We start from the raw sequence: 19364 nt of genomic DNA, 5'->3' as shown, positions 1-19364 counted from the left end.
GCTCATTGCCTAGGAAACCACCCACTTCTGATACTTCAGAAGTGGCAGTACCTAGGCAGCAAGCAGTACAATGTAGGCTTAAAAAGTTACATGTTTTTACAAGCATTTTGCAGTATTACTCTTTTAACAAGTTAAAAAATAATTTGTTAATGATGTGCAGCCTTTGAATATCCGACCATTAGTCTGTTCATTTTTGCTTTGTTTCTGTTTCCAGTTGTTCCGTAAACTGGAGCAGTGTAACACTGAGCTGAAGAAGTACAGTCACGTCAACAAGAAAGCTCTGGACCAGTTTGTGAACTTCTCCGAGCAGAAAGAGAAGCTGATCAAACGTCAGGAAGAGCTGGACCGCGGCCACAAGTCCATCATGGAGCTGATGAACGTCCTGGAGCTCCGCAAATATGAAGCCATCCAGCTCACCTTCAAGCAGGTCTGACGCTCTCCTAGTTCTTGTGATGACCCTTCCATCTGTAGACTTGTTACCTGACAAAACTGTTCTCCTAGGTGTCAAAGAACTTCAGTGAAGTGTTCACAAAGCTGGTGCCGAGCGGTAAGGCCACGCTGGTGATGAAGAAAGGAGACGTGGAAGGGGGTCAGTCTCAGGATGAAGGGGAGGGCAATGCCGAGAGCGAGAAGGGCTCCAGCTCACAGAGCAGCGTCCCATCTGTCGACCAGTTCACTGGTGTCGGGATCCGGGTAACTATGAAGTGTTGGCATCCACACTGAGGGAATATTGTGTTTGCTGTCTCTTCTCTGATGCCTGCTCTCTAACCCTCCTTGCTCTCTCTTTTCTAGGTCTCGTTTACAGGGAAGCAAGCAGAGATGAGAGAGATGCAGCAGCTCTCTGGAGGGCAGAAGTCTCTAGTGGCGCTGGCTCTGATTTTTGCCATCCAGAAATGTGATCCGGCTCCCTTTTACCTCTTTGATGAGATTGACCAGGCTCTGGATGCTCAGCACAGAAAGGCTGTGTCAGGTAAGACGGAGACTGAGTGGCCACGGCTGTTGTAACCTAAACTTGGCCGTTGGGTGAGTGGCAGATACAATGGGCAATTCACCATGTTGTGAAGGAGTTTATCAAATCCCATTCTTATTGCAAAAATTAGTCATTGGTGACGTAAAATGGTCAGAAATAATGATCTATTGTAGCGGCCCGGTGTCTTGTGTCATCAGCTTGGTGTCTTTACACCAGTCATACAATTTAGTGCTGAGAATTTGTTTAAGGAGAAATGTCGGTGGTTCCTCCATGTTGTCTGTCTCCTTCCACCCCCAGATATGATCATGGAGCTCGCGTCACACGCGCAGTTCATTACTACCACCTTCAGGCCAGAACTGCTGGAATCCGCTGACAAATTTTATGGGGTGAAATTCAGGAACAAGGTGAGTGTCGGGACTAGAGAGGGTGAAAAGTTTACTATGATCATGTGCAAATTCTGTTTTCTGCGTGTATTATGTGTTCGGGCATATAGTGAAAGGTCCGGACACTGGAGATCGGTAGAGTATATTATTGAAGGGTCTCTGTATTAAACATTTTGGTTGTCCTAAGATTTTACTTAAGACTTTACCTCTAAAGAGGAGAAATTGCGTAAATACCCTTCAGTCCCTGAACAAAGCTGTTTTCTCCCCCCTTTGTCAAACTGTTTGTGTGCTTTGTTCGCTATTGACCACAGCATCTAAGGGGTTAAACAACTATACCCAGAGTGGGTGCATTTCGGACACTTGTATGCCAGATGTTATATAATCATGGGAACACTAAGCAGAACACTAAGTATCAATGCTCTGTCCAGGGTGTTCATTCATTTTCTTTCTGGACAGAGCACCGATACTTAGTGTTCTGCTTAGAGTTCCCATGATTATATAACATGCTGCAGCATAGTGCCGCCACTAGGGGGAGACACTGAAGACAAATCTCTGGCAACAAATACATAGAAAATGTGGCACAATAAATGAATCGCACACAGTTCGCTGCCCAGACATCTCTCCGTGGAACTCGCAGACATTTACTTTGGCCCCAATAGAGGCAAGCGTCTAATAAAATAATTCTTTAATATACTGTATATAATGACTGGTGCCTTAATATTGTAGTCCCTGAGGTTGCACCTACATGAAATTAAACCCCAGAATAAGGCAGGAAACGTGTTTTTTTTTTTTTTATTATTTTGTATATGGCGCCGCTGTATAAAAATAAACCCCTCAGAAATGCCATCTGTAATCTCGGCAGCGTGTCCTGTATTTTCGCAGCCTGTAAGTATGTGCTCAGTGATATAGGACGCCGGCCTCGCTGCTGAGATTTGGCTGTTATTACAGGGGGAGAATTCCCTGCAAGTGTCAGATAACGGAGCGGCGCGCTGCCATGTGCTGCGCGCTGCCATGTGCTGCGCTTCTCTCTTGATAACATGTTCACAAATGCACTTGAAATGCCAGGCGTGTAGATGGGGGGCCGGAGCGATATCACCGTCTGTGCAGAGGAGAAAAACGGAGGAAGTCATTTATTTTCCTTCACCCCCCAGGTCAGTCACATTGACGTGATCTCAGCCGAGCAGGCCAAGGACTTTGTGGAGGACGACACGACGCACGGCTGATCGCCGCCGGCCCCAGGACCTTGTATAAAGTGTTACCTGTTGTTGATTTTGCATCAGGTTCTGTATATTTAAAAACTGTAAAGTTTTGCTCTCGTTTAGTCTTGTTCCAGGAGCTGTTTTTAATATGTTGCAGCGCAGGTTTTTCCATATTTTGTACCATGAACTTGTGCTCTTTTTTTTTTTTTGTGGTTTTTATGCGTCTTGTTATTTTCCTGCCCTCTCAGCGTTTCCATGTTTTTATGCTTTAAATTTACATTTCAATCCTTGTTTTTACCTTGTTTTTTTTTGCTTCGTGCGAACCTTCTTTTTAAGTATTGTCAATAAACTGTTGATTTTACGTCTTTGGTAAATTGGTTGTATAAGATTTCTCTTTCGCCGCTCATCTGGAAGCGTCTGGACTGTGGCCTTTCCTGGTGGAGAGGATCCACTTGTCACTCCAGACAGAAGGCATTTAATCATCAGTCAGCAATGCCGGCTCATTCCAGAGAGTCATATGAGGTGGAGAGCGATTACAGGAGCCCATCGGACATTCCTCTCCCAAGTGCCCCGTGCTCTTCACAGCTGCGCTCACACTGCCATAATGTCGTGTATTTCTCTGCACCAATCTGTGGGGGTCTACAAGGTGCAATGTAATCTGAGAGCAGCATGATGTAGGGGCAGAAACCCCGATTCTAGTGATGTATCACTTACTGGGCTGCTTGCTGCAGTTTTGATAAAATTCCTGTTTTCCAATACATCCCTCTGCACAGCACCAATGGAGGTCGTCCTTCCTTGACCTATAGCGGGACAGGATCACAGAGAGGTTAAAAGGCCCCTCCACCCTCCAGTGGTTTTTCCTGCCCCTGTGAGGAAACAGAGGAAGAAGAGGAGTGCAGGAGGAATGTACCTTCTAGCAGGGGATTGGGCGGCTCAGATTCCGCTTCTCCCTTTTAAGAGGTCCACGGCTGACACCCCCCGAACGGGGGTCCTTCAGCCCAGTCAGTGTAGCGCTGCTCCTGGCTTGGGAGTCGCTTCCCTCCGGCGAGGGCTCTCGGCTTCTGCGCCTGCCTCCTGCGCGGGTTCCAGCCATGTGTGCGTGCGCTTCCAGTGGCGCCAAGAGAGTGCTCGAGGCAGGGCGAACTATTTAAAAACAGAGAAGAAGCCAGCCTATACTTCATCTGCAGTAATGCAGCGTTTGTGATGTGACTCCGCTTCCCTCCATGGTGGGCTCGCGGCATTACCAGCTCCCCCTGTTCCTCTTAACGGATGTGGAGCCAGCACAGGTAAGTGCATGGTGTAATGTTTGGAAGGGCTAGGCCTCTGGGCTGATGCAAACCTTATGCTGAAGCTGGGCCTAGAGCCTCATATTCTGAGGTTTGATTTCAGATACGCAGCTAGGCCTCAGACCTCTGGGTTAAAGTTACACCACATGTCTGGGCTACATCTCATGATTTGACTCCAGTTTGTCGCATGTCATGGCTGCACAGGGCCTCATGATTGGGCTTCAGAGTTTGACTTCTGCTGAGCATGTTTATTCAAACAAAAATGAGAAAACGAGTGCTGCAGCTTAGCTACTCCATCCATAGGAGGCACATTGTGTGAATACAGCACATTGCCTCCGTGAAGTCTGCCCTCCAGCTGCGCCTCATTAATTAGCTCCTTCAGATGGGGCCAGTCTGACGAGATTTACTACTCAAGGTGGAGGTTTATCCTGAATTCAGTTGATTACTCTCTGCAATGTAACTCTGAGTATGGCCTCTTGTCTAGCTCCTTCAAGCATGACTCTAGTGCCTCATTGTGCCTCATCAAGCACCCTTATGCCTCATTGTGCCTCATTGAGCACCCTTATGCCTCATAGTGCATCGTTGTACCTCTGTGCCTTGTTGTGCCTCATTCGTGGTGCCTCTGATTCATAGTGCATCATTGGGCTTCATAGAGCATTGCTGTGCTTTGTAGTGTTTTATTGTCCTCATTGTGCCTCACAGTGCTTTGGGCCGCTGGCTTTTTGGGGCCTTGGGACTCGAGGTGCCGGCTTCGTGTCTTGTACCTTGTGTTGTCGGCTACCACTTCACACTTTTGTGTCTGGCCTCGACTCCAGCTATAAAGTCCTGGACCCAGATCTAGCTTCCTTTGCCTCATTCTTTGCTCGGATTGGCCTAGTATTTTATTTCTTCTGTTTGGAACAGCAGTCTCAATTCAGCTACTCTGTCACCACTTTGGAGTTATCAGACCTCTGCTATGGCCATACAGGTTATAGAAAAGTAAATCTATACATACCTGTATGGCCATAGTAGAGGTTTGATTGCAGAGAAAAGCGCTTTAATCAATTCTATTTTGTACAGGCTTGGCGTCTGGGGGACGCCAAGCAATCCCCGCTTATGTGCTTATTCCCCCAAATCCTCACCTATTTGCTTAGTTACCATATTCCACCCCTCCCCTGCATGTCACAGGGCCCTGTGACGTGCACTGTGTTCCCTGACTCCCCGGGCATGTGCAAAGCACCGCTCACATAGAGCTCACATAGAGCGCGCTTTGCTTCATCCCGGCCTGTCTCTGTGCTGCAGGGTTCTATTCCGCAGGTGCCGGGAAGTGACAGTGACTACCTGGCGCCTGCGCAATAGAAACCTGCGGCGCAGTGCATAGGCAGACGGGGCTGGGATGAAGCAAAGCGCGCTCTATGTGAGCGGCGCTTTGTTCATGCCATGGTAGTCAGGGAGCACAGTGCTCGTCACAGCCTGTCACAGGGCCCTGTGACGTGCAGGGGTGGGGGGGGGGGATATGATAAGCATATAGACGAGGATTTGGGGGAATAATAAGCACATAGGCGGGGATTGCTTGGCGTACCCCGGACGCCAAGCCTGTACAAAGTAGAATTGATTAAAGCGCTTTTCTCTGCAATCAAACCTCTACTATGGGCCATACAGGTAAGTATAGATTTACTTTTCTATACCCTGTATGGCCATAGTGGAGGTCAGATATCTCCCAGGGGTGACAGATTCCCTTTAAGTGCTAAAGTGGGGACTCTTTCATAAGTTATGGTTGTAGGGAAACATATATCTATTGATTTCTTCCTATAACATCACACAGTTCTGTTACGGGAGTAGAAAATCCCATGAGATAGATGCTAATCATGTTGGGGGAAAGAATCCTTCCCGACTCCACATACGGCAATCTGTCTTGTTTCCTTAATACACATCCTATTAACAGATTCTAGTCCCATAATCGGTGATGTTATGTTCATCAGGGAAGGTATCATGGCCATCTTTATACTGTTATGGTAAATATTTATACTTTGCTTTATTATTTAGACAATTCATATATCTTTGGTAATTTTGTATTTTAATATTAGCTTTATAAGTGTTATTCATAAATAACAGGGTGTTGTCTCTGATATAGAGATGCCTTCCTTTCTTCTGAAAGTATAGTAAAACTAGTTATAGCCAGATCTTAAGGACTGCAGCAGAATACATAATTTACGACTTTGTTTTTTTCCCAACTTATCTTCCTTTTAGGTATTGTAAGCCATTCCCACTTTCCTTGTCTTTGTGGTTTGTAATAAAAACTTGTAACCAGGCATCTGAGGGCAAGTTGGGAACACAGACAGAATTGGTGTGTTTCTCTTGTCTCCGATCGATCGGCTCCCTGATTTGATGAAAACTGGCATACATGTGAAACCCTTTGAGTTTCCCCTAAAACTTTTTATATAGGTTTCTCCATCATTACCTGGTGCTAAAAACCCGAGATTGTCAGAACTGGACCTCTTTTGGACCCGACTGCAAGGATATCTCTCGGAACAGTGACTGATGATCCACGGTGAGTAACCCATTGTGTTACTAAAAATCCAGTGTTACCTAGAGGGCTCCAAGACGGGTAATTGGTGGTTCGAACAAGACAATCTCTGTTGAACCTTTGCCGGTATTTGAATTTTGTTTGTATATTTTGTGGTCTGTCATATGTTTCAATGTGTCTCTAGATGTATAACTGATGATTGAATGAAGTGACAAGGATTCCAATGTTACCCAACGATTTTGGTCAGGCAACTTTGCAATTCTGCCTGTATATTTCAGAAGTCGGAGGATTGTTATATGTTGTCCTCATTGTCTATGTGATTGTAAAGTCTGGAGTGATATTGTTGTAGACTATGAGGATCCTTGAATGTGGGACTGAATGATTTTTGGATGACCAATAAGGGACTACGGTCTCTGATTGATAAGGGATCCCATTAGGTGTGTTCCTTCTACATGTGATGAAGTGAAAAATTGGTCCCTAACAGGATCAGGGAAGTGTGACTGTTCATAACAGAGGCATCCTTCACGGTAAGGTAGTACTCTGAGGGTATTAATTGTCTCCTGTAAATTGATAAGGGCACTCTCTTGAAAGAGGCGCTGAATGCAGCCTTAGCCTGAATACAGCAGGAGGATTTTATTCCAACGATTGTGGAGTGTGGATTGAGTGTGATGTATTGTAAAATTGTGTTGATGAATCCGAATCGTTGTCCTCAGTGCCTGTGCTCTGTTTTATGTGAACTAGTTCTGATGAATCATCATCCTTGGTGTCCTTGCTGTGTGAACTCAAGAGAGAAAATGTAATAATAGGAGTTGTAATCTATCTAGCCAGTATATCCAGAGAGGGGCCCGTAACACAGATTTCTTTGTCAAGCTGTGCCCCCTGCAGGATGTTGAAGGGAACTCCTTGTATTGCAGTACTTAAAACCTGCCATTATGCTCTGATCTAGGTAACTCCCTCCTCTTTTGTCCTAGATGTAATCTGTCTGAATCAGAGGAGGTGAACAAAGGTTTTGTAGAAAAATAACTTATTCTCCCATGACATGTTATTTTGACTAGTGGAAGAAGTAATCGCAATAACTATTGGTAGTATAGTTTTTGGATTGTTATTTGTTTGGTTATGTATCAAAGTTGCATGGGTACATAGGGTTGGTTACCTGATGTTGATATCTTCTAAAATTCTTCTTTTTCGAGAACATTTTGGTTCTGGGAGTTGAATTCCATCTCTTGCGAGCTAATTGGAAGCTGGGAGAAGAGTAGAGTTTTCTACGGTTAAGACTCTCTATGGGCCCAATCAGTTCTTCGGTTAACTGCGGGCATTAAAGTTGCAGTCATGAGGACTGGCAACTGAAGGGAAGTAAGCAGTCTGAGAGGTACCACCTTTGTCCATGCATGTGATATAGTGAAAAGACTAAGTAGGAATGGGAGAAGTGTTTTTTGCAATTGGGAAGGATTACTGGAAGATAGATAAGAGCAGACTTGAGCTGGCTAGGATTTGGTTAGAAGTATTCAAAGCGTCTCTCAATGAGTGAACGTAAATCAGAGGGGAAAAAAAAAAGACATAGAACTGTGTATGTAATCTATGATACATGAAAATACAGAGATCCCTGTAGTCTCTGTAATTGATGTAAAACTTGCATCCTTTGTGACACCCTTGCATTATGCAGGAATTGCAGATACTGTGTACAGAATCCCCGTGGGGTTAATTACTGTGTCCTGTGGGTCCCCATGTCCATGGATGTCCAAGGTGCCTCTGCCCCCATGAGGACCACGAGTCATGTACACTTTCTTCCTCTTAGGATAGAAAATAAACTACTGGTACATGATCCACCATAAGTATAGCCAAAAGCATAATACATTGGCCCTGGTCCCCTAGTGAGCTTATCACTCTTTGTGCCCAGCTCCCGGCCCCCCTAACATTTATAATGCTTCTCCATGGTGTTGAGGAGGCATATCGGGCTACGTGGGATGATCTAGTCTCAGACATTTTACAGTGATCCCTTACTATTGCTGCAATGATTCATGAATGGTCTTAGACATATAGTCCAGACCGTAGTTAGCACTAGTCGCCAGTTGATCTGAAGGATTCAGCCTGGGGTGCTGAAGTAGAAAGCATGTCTAAGAAAGAGTTAATTAGGACCCTGCAGCAAGAAAGGGAAGAAGGAGGGGGAGAGGGGGAAGCAAAAAATAGAGACTGCAGCAAAGTACATGTTGGTGTCGTGGGAAAGAAAGGAGAAATTAAAAAAAAAAATAATAGGGCTTTTTATGGCTAAATGTCCTGCAGAATCAACAGCTACTATTCTGAACCCCTCATAGGAAACTGGCAATCCAGATGTCTCACTGTGCCCCATTGTCACCCCTCAGGGACCCACACTCATTGTCCCCATTTCTCTGAGGAGTTACAAACTGTTACTTTCATGATAGATACTGGAGCTGCCAGTACAGTATTAGTGCAAGAACTCATTTCAGAAGACATACTGTCCACCGAATATGTCACTTGTGAAGGGGTAGAGGGACGAGCTACTAAATTACAAATGTCTCAGCCCCTCTGACTGAATTTGCATGATTCAATTTCAATTGTGATCCAGGTTTTAGTTTCCCCTGATGTATCTTTTGATTTGTTAGGGACCGAAGTGTTGCAGAAAGTTGGAGCCTGCAAATGGCCCCAAGATGACCACCCCATAGACGAAGGTCTACTGTGTAGTCTCTTGTCCCTGACACTTCCTACAGCCCTGGACAAACCAGGTGTCCATCACTCTGTATAAAGTAGCACCCTATAAGTGCTGTCCAGAATGCAGTGATGTATGATAACGTCCCAGAGCTCCAGAGAGGAGATCTTATTGTCCCTATAATTTCCCTGTTTAATATTCCCACATATAGCTATCAAACGCTGTAATGTTCTAAACCCAGCTACGTTATTACCAGTGGATTTAGAAAAGGGAGGAAGATCAGGGTGGGGAAGAGGGAGTGACTGTGAGCCAAAATCTGCCCCTGTTTTTCAAACTAGCAGATGAGGAATCTCAGTGTGACATTGACACATGAACATGACTGTCAGGCATTGATGGAAGCAGACACATAGGGCTTGTTACATATCACTGATGTGCCCTCATTAACCCCTCTGCTGAGTATTTTGTAGATGGTTCCAGAGCTTGGGACAGTGATCAAGGACGGTTCATCACCGGGTATGCAGTAGTCCCCAATGGTAAGGCAGTAATACATGAACCACTCTCCTCCCTCTACTCTGCACCAGAGGCTGTGCTGAAGGCGCCTGTTGCAGCGTGCAATCTGGGAAAAGGTAAAGAGATTTATGTATTTTCGGACTCGAGATATGTTTTAAAGGGTCGCACAGGACTTTGCCGCCGCCGTAATTTCCTGACCTCTGCTGGCAAACCTATGAGGCGGTAGAGCAGCTACTCGCAGCACTCACCCTTCCCCGAAGGGCAGCTATCGGCGCACACACTGAATACTGGCCATAGCAGACACGGCCCCGCTAGGGGACTTAGTGACCGAGATTGCGGGAAGCCCCTTTTCACAGAGGAGACTGTCACCGCACCGGCCCCAGTGACCATTGATTGTGAACTACTGCGGGTCTTCCAGACCCAGGCTCCCCCACACGAACAGAACGCATGGGCCAAAGCGGGTGCTGTACAGTCAGAGTCAGGGTTATGACAGGTAAACACCAGGATTTGCTTCCCACGCTGCCTGTTTCTCATGATGGCTGTCCTAGCACTTTTCCCCGGTGCACAACTCAAAAGCGTGTTATTTGTGCAGTGGTGCTACAAAACTGGTGCGCCCCAGGGTTCCCAAATGCTGCTAACAAAGTATGTCTAGTTTGTGCGAAACATAACTCCGGTAGACCTATTCGAGTCTGACAAAATGCACGCCAAAACCAGATTACCCATTTCAGAGACTGCAGGTGGACTACATCCAACTACCTAAGGTGGGTACTTATGAATACGTCCTGGTATGCATCGATCTCTTACCTTGGTTGCCTGAAGCTTGAGCCGTGACCAAAGTTCAAAACAAAATTTTGATGAGTGAGATGGTTTGTAGATATAGGGTAACCGAAAACATAGAGAGTGACCGTGACACACTTCACTGGAGAACTGATGAAACAGATTATGGCCACTCCGGGGATTGAACAGGTTTTCCATTTCCCTATGACTCACTAAGTAGTGGGAAGGTGGAACGCCTTAACGGTATTCTGAAGTTAACAATCCAGAAGGGCAGGGAGGAAACACTTGTCCTGGGTAGATTGCTTTCCCATTGCATTATATTCAGTGAGGACAGCCCCAAGGGGTAGAGAGAAGCTGTCCCTGGTGAAATACTGTTTGGTGGTGTCCCTAAGACAGGGTTGTATTTCCCTCAGCAGCTGCCGGTCTCCTACAGTTCCCTCACTGAATGTGTCTTGGAGTTGCACAAATATCTGATTGTTACTAGTGTTGAGCGAGTATGTTCTGTTCCGAGTATGCTCGGGCCGAGCTCCGAGTATTTACAGCTGCTCGGTGATATGGTTGAATCGCTCCCATGTGCATGATTTGCAACTGTTTGACAGCTTTATTACATGTGAGGAATGTGTAAGAAATAGACATTCCTGACATGTAATAAAACTGTCAAACAGTTGCAAATCATGCACACGGGAGCGATTCAACCATATCACCGAGCAGCTACAAATACTCGGAGCTCGGCCCCATCATACTCGGCGAAAGGGTTAATAGAACATACTCGCTCAACACTAATTGTTACTCATAACCGTGTTCTTTCCTCCATGCCAGACCCCAAGCAACACACACACACTGGTACCAGGAGACTGGGTCGTGGTCAAGAGACATGAAGAGACCACTGAGCCCAGATACAGTGAGACATTTTAACTACTGACCACTGCTAATTCTGTCAACCTCCAAGGCAAAGACACTTGGATCCACGCCAGCCACTGAAAAAGGTCCTGATTCCTGGGAGCAGCAAAGATGATGACCCTGCCCCACTGGACTATGCTGGTAGCAATTGTATCCCTTGCCCTAGCTCTCAGTGAGATACTAAAGGAGGAGAGGACTGGGACAAGAAACTGATAAGTATCACCAAGTCCTGCTGCGAGACATAGTTTCTAAAGACTGTCCTAAGAACTGCTGGATATGCACCCATACCCCAATATCCACTGACTGATGCCATATCTCACAGTGCCCTCAACCCCATATGAGGCTTTCAACTATAGCGGTTTCCACAAAGATACTTTTGATAAATGGCTTCTCCCGGGTGCAGAGGGAACCTGCACCTTAGCCCACCTTACGCCTGCAACCTTCATACTTCTGCATGGTGTCCTAGATACAAATGCTGTCCCCAAACATTCCCTATAGAAACGAGCTGCAGACAATCCAACCGAATGGTAGACCTCATATAGTGGAAATGGGGATAGGGAAGAAGAGTATATTCATTTACCCTTTCATTACATAAATGTTGGTACTACTAGTGTATGTAACCGCTAGAACTGGTATATTTGTTATGACGACACTATGTAAAGAGATGCATAAGATCAGACATCATAGAGCTAAATATCACATCTGCTAAACATCACAGTGCTCCTCTAGTAAACATGTATGACGAGATTTACAAACAAGATGTTCGTCAGTGAACAGGATTTGTCCCCTCCAGGCTCCCATAGCATGGGAAAGTACCTGATGGATAAATTGTCTGTAAATAATAAAAAGGGAGGAATTGTTATGGTAAATATTTATACTTTACTTTATTATTTAGACAATTCATATATCTTGGATAATTTTGTATTTTAATATTAGCTTTATGAGTGTTATTCAGAAATAACAGGGTGTTGTCTCTGATATAGAGATGCCTTCCTTTGTTCTGAAAGTATAGTAAAACTAGTTATAGCCAGATCCTAAGGAATGCAGCAGAAGACATAATTTACAACTTTGTTTTTTCCCAACTTATCTTCCTTTTTAGGTAATGTAAGCCATTCCCACTTTCCTTATCTTTGTGGTTTGTAATAAAAACTTGTAACCACCAGGCATCTGAGGGCAGACAAGTCTGGGACACAGAGAGAATTGGTGTGTTTCTCTCGTCTCCGATTAATCGAGTCCCTGATTTCATCAAAACTGGCAAACGTGTGAAACCTTTTTGAGTTTCCCCTAAAACTTTTTAATATAGGTTTCTCCATCATTACTTTGATGTGAATCAACAGTACAGCATAATGTGCGGAGGATCCTATACTCTCACATCAGTCAGGGCTCCTACAATAATGAATCTGTATCTGGGGCTCTTACAGTTGAGAACCCATAGTCTAACTACATCTCAGTAGATAATCTCCCTCGGTGATTGGAAGAAACTTTCTTTCCTCTGGCTATATGCGAGGGTCTCTGTCATCGTTTCAGTCCGGGTGTACAAATATCACTGAGAAGATATTGTGTTGTTTCCCTAGTTTATTTACACACGGTAGTGGGATCGTCCTTAGGCCTTTATTTTCTCCAGGCTGAGCCCAAGTTTGATAACTGGTGCTGAATAACGGTCTCTTTTGTGGGACTCTAACCAGCCCCTCTGAGTTTTCCCAAGCTCCGGTGTCAGGAGCCGGCCATGGATATAACAAATCAGTTCATGATTTTCTTCCGATGTGTGTATATATGTATATGTATGTGTGTATATAAATATATATATATATATGTGTGTGTGTGTTTATGGCATGATTGAGGGTAGGGCATTTATTTAGGCCACTTCCATCAATTCCAGAGCCAGACTTCCTGTGTCGTTAACATCGGCACCGCAGGTGTGATAATCCACCCTTCCCCATTAGGGGTTCTGATGAGGAGCCCAGCATTGTTAAAGGGGTAGTCCACTACTTTGACATTGATGCCCTATACATAGGATAGGGCATCAATGTATGATCGGCCAGGGTCCCGCACGCAGCACCCCCGCCGATCAGCTATTATCGGTGCCGGCGAAGGCTGCCGCCGGCCGGAAGTCCCTACCGGCGGTACTTGGCTGTCAAGATGTAGTGGCCGCCGCTTGTTACTGCACATTCGCCTCCCATTCAATAGAATAGGAGGCGCATGTGCAGTACTCCGCGGTGGCCTCTACAACTTGACAGCCAAGCACCGCAGGTAAGGACTCCAGCTTACCAGCGTGCGGGACCCCGGCCAATCATACATTGATGCCCTATCCCAAGGATAGGGCATCAATGTCAAAGTAGTGGACAACTCCTTTAATGGCAGGGAATGTTACCAGCCAGACTACATATTTCCTTAGTTTCATTAATATACAGCCCCTTACTTGAGATCTAAAGAACTAAGGACTCATAATAACGTCTGTGAAATCCTGGATGAGTAATGTATAAACATCCCAATGCTGCTTTATCCATATACTAGCAGTTATTGTTTGATCTTCCAGCAATCCCAGGCCTCTGTCCTGCAGGACTCCTGCTATGGTAAGCTGCTCTGTAACCAGGGTTTAGTCTGAACCCTTGAAGATCGATGAAGGAACAGTCCTGGTTACTGAGCATAAGCAAACCTATTATTGGTCTGCAGCAGTCCTCATTGTGTTGTGGCAATGGCTGTCACCATACTTTTGCTTGGCAATAAGGTTTTTTAGGTCTATTCCGTCGCAGTGGTGTTATAAGTATCTATCTAACAATCACTGCGGTTCATTATTGGTGTTGGGGTACAGCAGGGTTTGTCTCACTTTCCCTTTCTGCTGCATAATTGGTTTACCACTTTCATAATGAATTTGGCCATTATAGACATATCCGACACTCACTACGGTGATTTATCTTTGTAGATTTATTTTGTGGCGCCCCTGAGGGTTCGACCGCCACAGGGATGCTGCACCTCTCTAATGGAGTGTAGTGTTCCTCCTCTGAAGTAAGAACAGCGTGATGGTCAGGACCCTTCCTTTACATCCAACACCACATTTCTCCACCAGAGGGGGCTAGAATGCACTAGGTGCTGCCCTCCTGGTTACAGGGAGACTGGGGAACCAAGAGTTAGGGGAACCACTTCTGCATTTACCACCCACTCCTGGTTTTGGCTTACAAATACTGAACATGTGAACATGGCCTAAGGTTTGTTTTGTTTTTTTCAGATTTACTATATTGATGACATATCATTTAGGCTGCATTCACACTGTTCACCAGTTTTATGGTGTGAACACAGCTTAAAATGTCATCTAAAAGGATTATTCCCATCTTCTAAGTCCTATCCCAAGATGTAGTAGGTGTAATAATAATAGCAAATACCTCCAATTAGAAATCTATAGTTCTGATTTGCCATGCCGCTTACCCCATGTGCAGGGCATGGCAGTAGCTTACGGATCCATAGTTACAATCACTCATGTAGTGACAGTTGTTAGTGGTCCTAACCATGGATACCTAAGCTGCAATGCCCTGCACATGGGGTAAGCGACATGGCTAATCAGAAGAACTATACTACATTTCTAATTGGAGGTATTTCCTATTATTATTATACCTACTACAAATTGTGATAGGACATTGGAGATGGGAAAACGACTTTAATGGTGACGCTGTAGGCCTCGTTCATACATAGAAATATTGTGACAAAATGATGCTGACATACTACGATTTTGCAATGTGTGAACGCAGCCTAAGACAGTCAATAAAATTACAGATGAGTGCGGGTCTGAGTTTGGGCTTGAAGTGTGAAGGTGACGGTCTCTTCCCTGTTCACACTGCAGCTCTGCTTGGTATTGCAACTTTGTCGCACTGCAGTGAATGGGGCAAAGATGGAGAATGCAGCACGGGCTGGAAAAATAGAAGAGACTGGAGGTCGGGAGAATGGTCTGGACTCGTTTTTCATAACTATTTCTATTTGCTGATTGTAAGTGGTCTGCATGGTTCCATACAATGCGCTGTCCAGGTCGGGGGCTACTCATCCATTGTACCAGAATTTGCACAGCTCTGGCTGTTCGGACTCGGCCGCGCAGTCGTTCTATATTTGGCCGCTTACGTTTGTTTTGGTTTTGCGTTTATTAATAAATGAGGATTTGCGCCACGTACGTCCCGTCAGTGCGGAAGGTCAATTAGCACTCGGATAATACAGGAATTTCTTCATCAGCTTCTGCGAGTGCCGTAAAGTATCCTCTGAAGTGGGACATAATCCTGTAATTAAATGTCAGCTCTCGGAGCAGGTCATCTCAGGCCTTCAGGATCCTTCTATACAGACTATTTTTTTCCACTCTTTTTTGGCATTCCCACGTTCCAAGAGCCATAAGGTTTTTTTTTTTCCCCCTTTTTTGTCACCATATGAGTTTTTTTTTTCCTTGTCACTTTTTAAAAAAAAAGTATTATTAATTCCTTTATTCATTTCACCAGAAAATGTGTGTAAGAAAATAGAAAAGAAACAATGGATATTTTAAAAAAAAAAACAACAATAATTCTATTTTTCACTGTGCAGTAAAAATTATCTTACCATTATTTCAACTATCAGTACAATTACCAAGATACCAAATTTATATAGGTTTTTTTATGATGTAACACTGAAAAAAAGAAAATACACAACCTGAAAAAAATGTTTTTTTTTGTTATATTGTGAGACCCATCATCGCATTATTTTACGGTTGTTGGAGCTGTGTGGGGGGCTTGTTTTTTGTATGATATCGTTGGGGTACGTACGACTTTGCAAGGTATCCAAAAAACAGCAATTCCGGCTTTTTATGCTCCACGTTGTGCAGAACTTTGGATACATAATGTGATTATTAAAGCCATTACAAATGAGCAGTTTAGATTTTCTTTTATTTGGGGACTTGAACCTGCAGTCACTTGATCACTTGTACAATTCACCGCAATGTTCTGTTATTTTAGCGAACAACTTTTAACTCCTGCGTGAGGCAGTTATTGAAAAGAGTGTAATAATGGCAGGCCCAGTGCCATGTCAGCCAATAGCCACCCTGTGATTGTGCTACAGAGGCCGTCTGCCCAGCCACGTAGATGCCACAGTATGTTTTGGCCCCAAGCATGTAGCAAATTCATACCCTGGCGCTGCCTTCCTCAGGACAATGAGTAGGCAAGATTGATTGTTTCCCCCAGAATTTAGCACTGGGGATCCAGCAGTGCTTCAGGTTGTCTATCATGTGACCACTGCAGCCAATCAGTGACTGCAATGGTCATGTCCCATACTACTGGCATCATCGCTCTGCAATAGGACTCATGATACCAGTAGTAAAGAGGCCACTGATTGGCTGCAGGGGTCACGTGCCGGTTGATAGTAAACTTAGAAAGAGAGCGCCACCAGAGCATCATCAATAGGCAGGGGTGCGCCTGGCCGGGTGTCAAAGGGGCAATTGCCCCCAAGGCCGGTCCTCCCGCAGCGGTTTTGGGCCGCCCGGCCGTCAGCCATCGCCTCGGCCGGGTGGCCCAAACTGTGCCGCCTGACTGCAATACTGCCGCGGCCACTCTCCCCTGCACGTGCCCTCCCATCAGGGCGCGCGGCCTGACGGGAGGGAGCACGGCCTGACGGGAGCCGCGGCGCTAGTGAAATTGGGATGGCTCCTGGGCCCACAGGTAGGTATCAGTAGTAGGGATCAGCGCTGGAATGGCAGAGGTGAGTATTTTATTTTTTTTAATGTTCGGCCATTATACTGTGAGGAGCACTATGCGGGGCCATATATACAGTACGGAGCACTATGCGGGGCCATATATACAGTACGGAGCACTATGCGGGGCCATATATACAGTACGGAGCACTATGCGGGGCCATATATACAGTACGGAGCACTATGCGGGGCCATATATACAATATGGAGCACTATGCAGGGCCATATATACAATATGGAGCACTATGCGGGGCCATGTATACAGTACGGAGCACTATACGGGGCCATGTATACAGTACGGAGCACTATGCGGGGCCATATATACAATATGGAGCACTATGCAGGGCCATATATACAGTACGGAGCACTATGCGGGGCCATATATACAGTACGGAGCACTATGCGGGGCCATATATACAATATGGAGCACTATGCGGGGCCATATATACAGTACGGAGCACTATGCGGGGCCATATATACAGTATGGAGCACTATGCGGGGCCATATATACAGTACGGAGCACTATGCGGGGCCATATATACAGTATGGAGCACTATGCGGGGCCATATATACAATATGGAGCACTATGCAGGGCCATATATACAGTACGGAGCACTATGCGGGGCCATATATACAGTACGGAGCACTATGTGGGGCCATATATACAGTACGGAGCACTATGCGGGGCCATATATACAATATGGAGCACTATGCAGGGCCATATATACAGTACGGAGCACTATGCTGGGCCATATATACAGTACGGAGCACTATGCTGGGCCATATATACAGTACGGAGCACTATACGGGGCCATATATACAATATGGAGCACTATGCGGGGCCATATATACAGTACGGAGCACTATGCGGGGCCATATATACAGTATGGAGCACTATGCGGGGCCATATATACAGTATGGAGCACTATGCGGGGCCATATATACAGTACGGAGCACTATGCGGGGCCATATATACAATACGGAGCACTATGCAGGGCCATATATACAGTACGGAGCACTATGCGGGGCCATATATACAGTACGGAGCACTATGCGGGGCCATATATACAGTGCGGAGCACTATGCGGGGCCATATATACAGTACGGAGCATTATGCGGGGCCATATATACAATATGGAGCGCTATGCGGGGCCATATATACAGTACGGAGCGCTATGCGGGGCCATATATACAGTACGGAGCACTATGCGGGGCCATATATACAGTACGGAGCACTATGCGGGGCCATATATACAATATGGAGCACTATGCAGGGTCATATATACAGTACGGAGCACTATGCGGGGCCATATATACAGTACGGAGCACTATGCAGGGCCATATATACAATATGGAGCACTATGCAGGGCCATATATACAGTACGGAGCACTATGCGGGGCCATATATACAGTACGGAGCACTATGCGGGGCCATATATACAATATGGAGCACTATGCGGGGCCATATATACAGTACGGAGCACTATGCTGGGCCATATATACAGTACGGAGCACTATGCGGGGCCATATATACAATATGGAGCACTATGCAGGGCCATATATACAATATGGAGCACTATGCGGGGCCATATATACAGTATGGAGCACTATGCGGGGCCATATATACAGTACGAAGCACTATGCGGGGCCATATATACAATATGGAGCACTATGCAGGGCCATATATACAGTACGGAGCACTATGCGGGGCCATATATACAGTACGGAGCACTATGCGGGGCCATATATACAGTGCGGAGCACTATGCGGGGCCATATATACAGTACGGAGCATTATGCGGGGCCATATATACAATATGGAGCACTATGCAGGGCCATATATACAGTACGGAGCACTATGCGGGGCCATATATACAGTGCGGAGCACTATGCGGGGCCATATATACAGTACGGAGCATTATGCGGGGCCATATATACAATATGGAGCGCTATGCGGGGCCATATATACAGTACGGAGCACTATGCGGGGCCATATATACAGTACGGAGCACTATGCGGGGCCATATATACAGTACGGAGCACTATGCGGGGCCATATATACAATATGGAGCACTATGCAGGGTCATATATACAGTACGGAGCACTATGCGGGGCCATATATACAGTACGGAGCACTATGCAGGGCCATATATACAATATGGAGCACTATGCAGGGCCATATATACAGTATGGAGCACTATGCGGGGCCATATATACAGTACGGAGCACTATGCGGGGCCATATATACAGTACGGAGCACTATGCAGGGCCATATATACAGTACGGAGCACTATGCGGGGCCATATATACAGTACGGAGCACTATGCGGGGCCATATATACAGTACGGAGCACTATGCGGGGCCATATATACAGTACGGAGCACTATGCGGGGCCATATATACAGTACGGAGCACTATGCGGGGCCATATATACAATATGGAGCACTATGCAGGGCCATATATACAGTACGGAGCAC

At 45.7% G+C, this 19364-nt stretch overlaps 1 protein-coding gene and 1 long non-coding RNA gene across 2 annotated transcripts in view; both read left to right on the top strand.

The window, feature by feature from the left end:
• Positions 1-2926, top strand: part of SMC3 (structural maintenance of chromosomes 3) — a 44811-nt gene extending 41885 nt beyond the window's left edge. Inside the window, exons 25-29 of the mRNA XM_073684739.1 lie at positions 215-427; positions 502-693; positions 793-970; positions 1268-1374; positions 2505-2926. Of these exons, the coding sequence (XP_073540840.1) occupies positions 215-427; positions 502-693; positions 793-970; positions 1268-1374; positions 2505-2576 (762 nt within the window). The 3' untranslated portion in view covers positions 2577-2926. The remainder of the gene's footprint in view (positions 1-214; positions 428-501; positions 694-792; positions 971-1267; positions 1375-2504) is intronic.
• Positions 2927-6128: 3202 nt separating this feature from the next.
• LOC141271177 (uncharacterized) overlaps positions 6129-19364 on the top strand; it is a 45936-nt gene continuing 32700 nt past the window's right edge. The window contains exon 1 of the long non-coding RNA XR_012321856.1: positions 6129-6368. This is a non-coding gene — a long non-coding RNA (uncharacterized lncRNA). The remainder of the gene's footprint in view (positions 6369-19364) is intronic.

Source organism: Phyllobates terribilis, unplaced genomic scaffold (genome assembly GCF_046119375.1).
Source record: "Phyllobates terribilis strain yellow unplaced genomic scaffold, ASM4611937v1 Scaffold_5__5_contigs__length_657084704, whole genome shotgun sequence".
Lineage (NCBI taxonomy): Eukaryota > Metazoa > Chordata > Amphibia > Anura > Dendrobatidae > Phyllobates > Phyllobates terribilis.
Note: the sequence above shows the minus strand (reverse complement) of the source record. Positions and strands in the feature narration are given on the sequence as shown.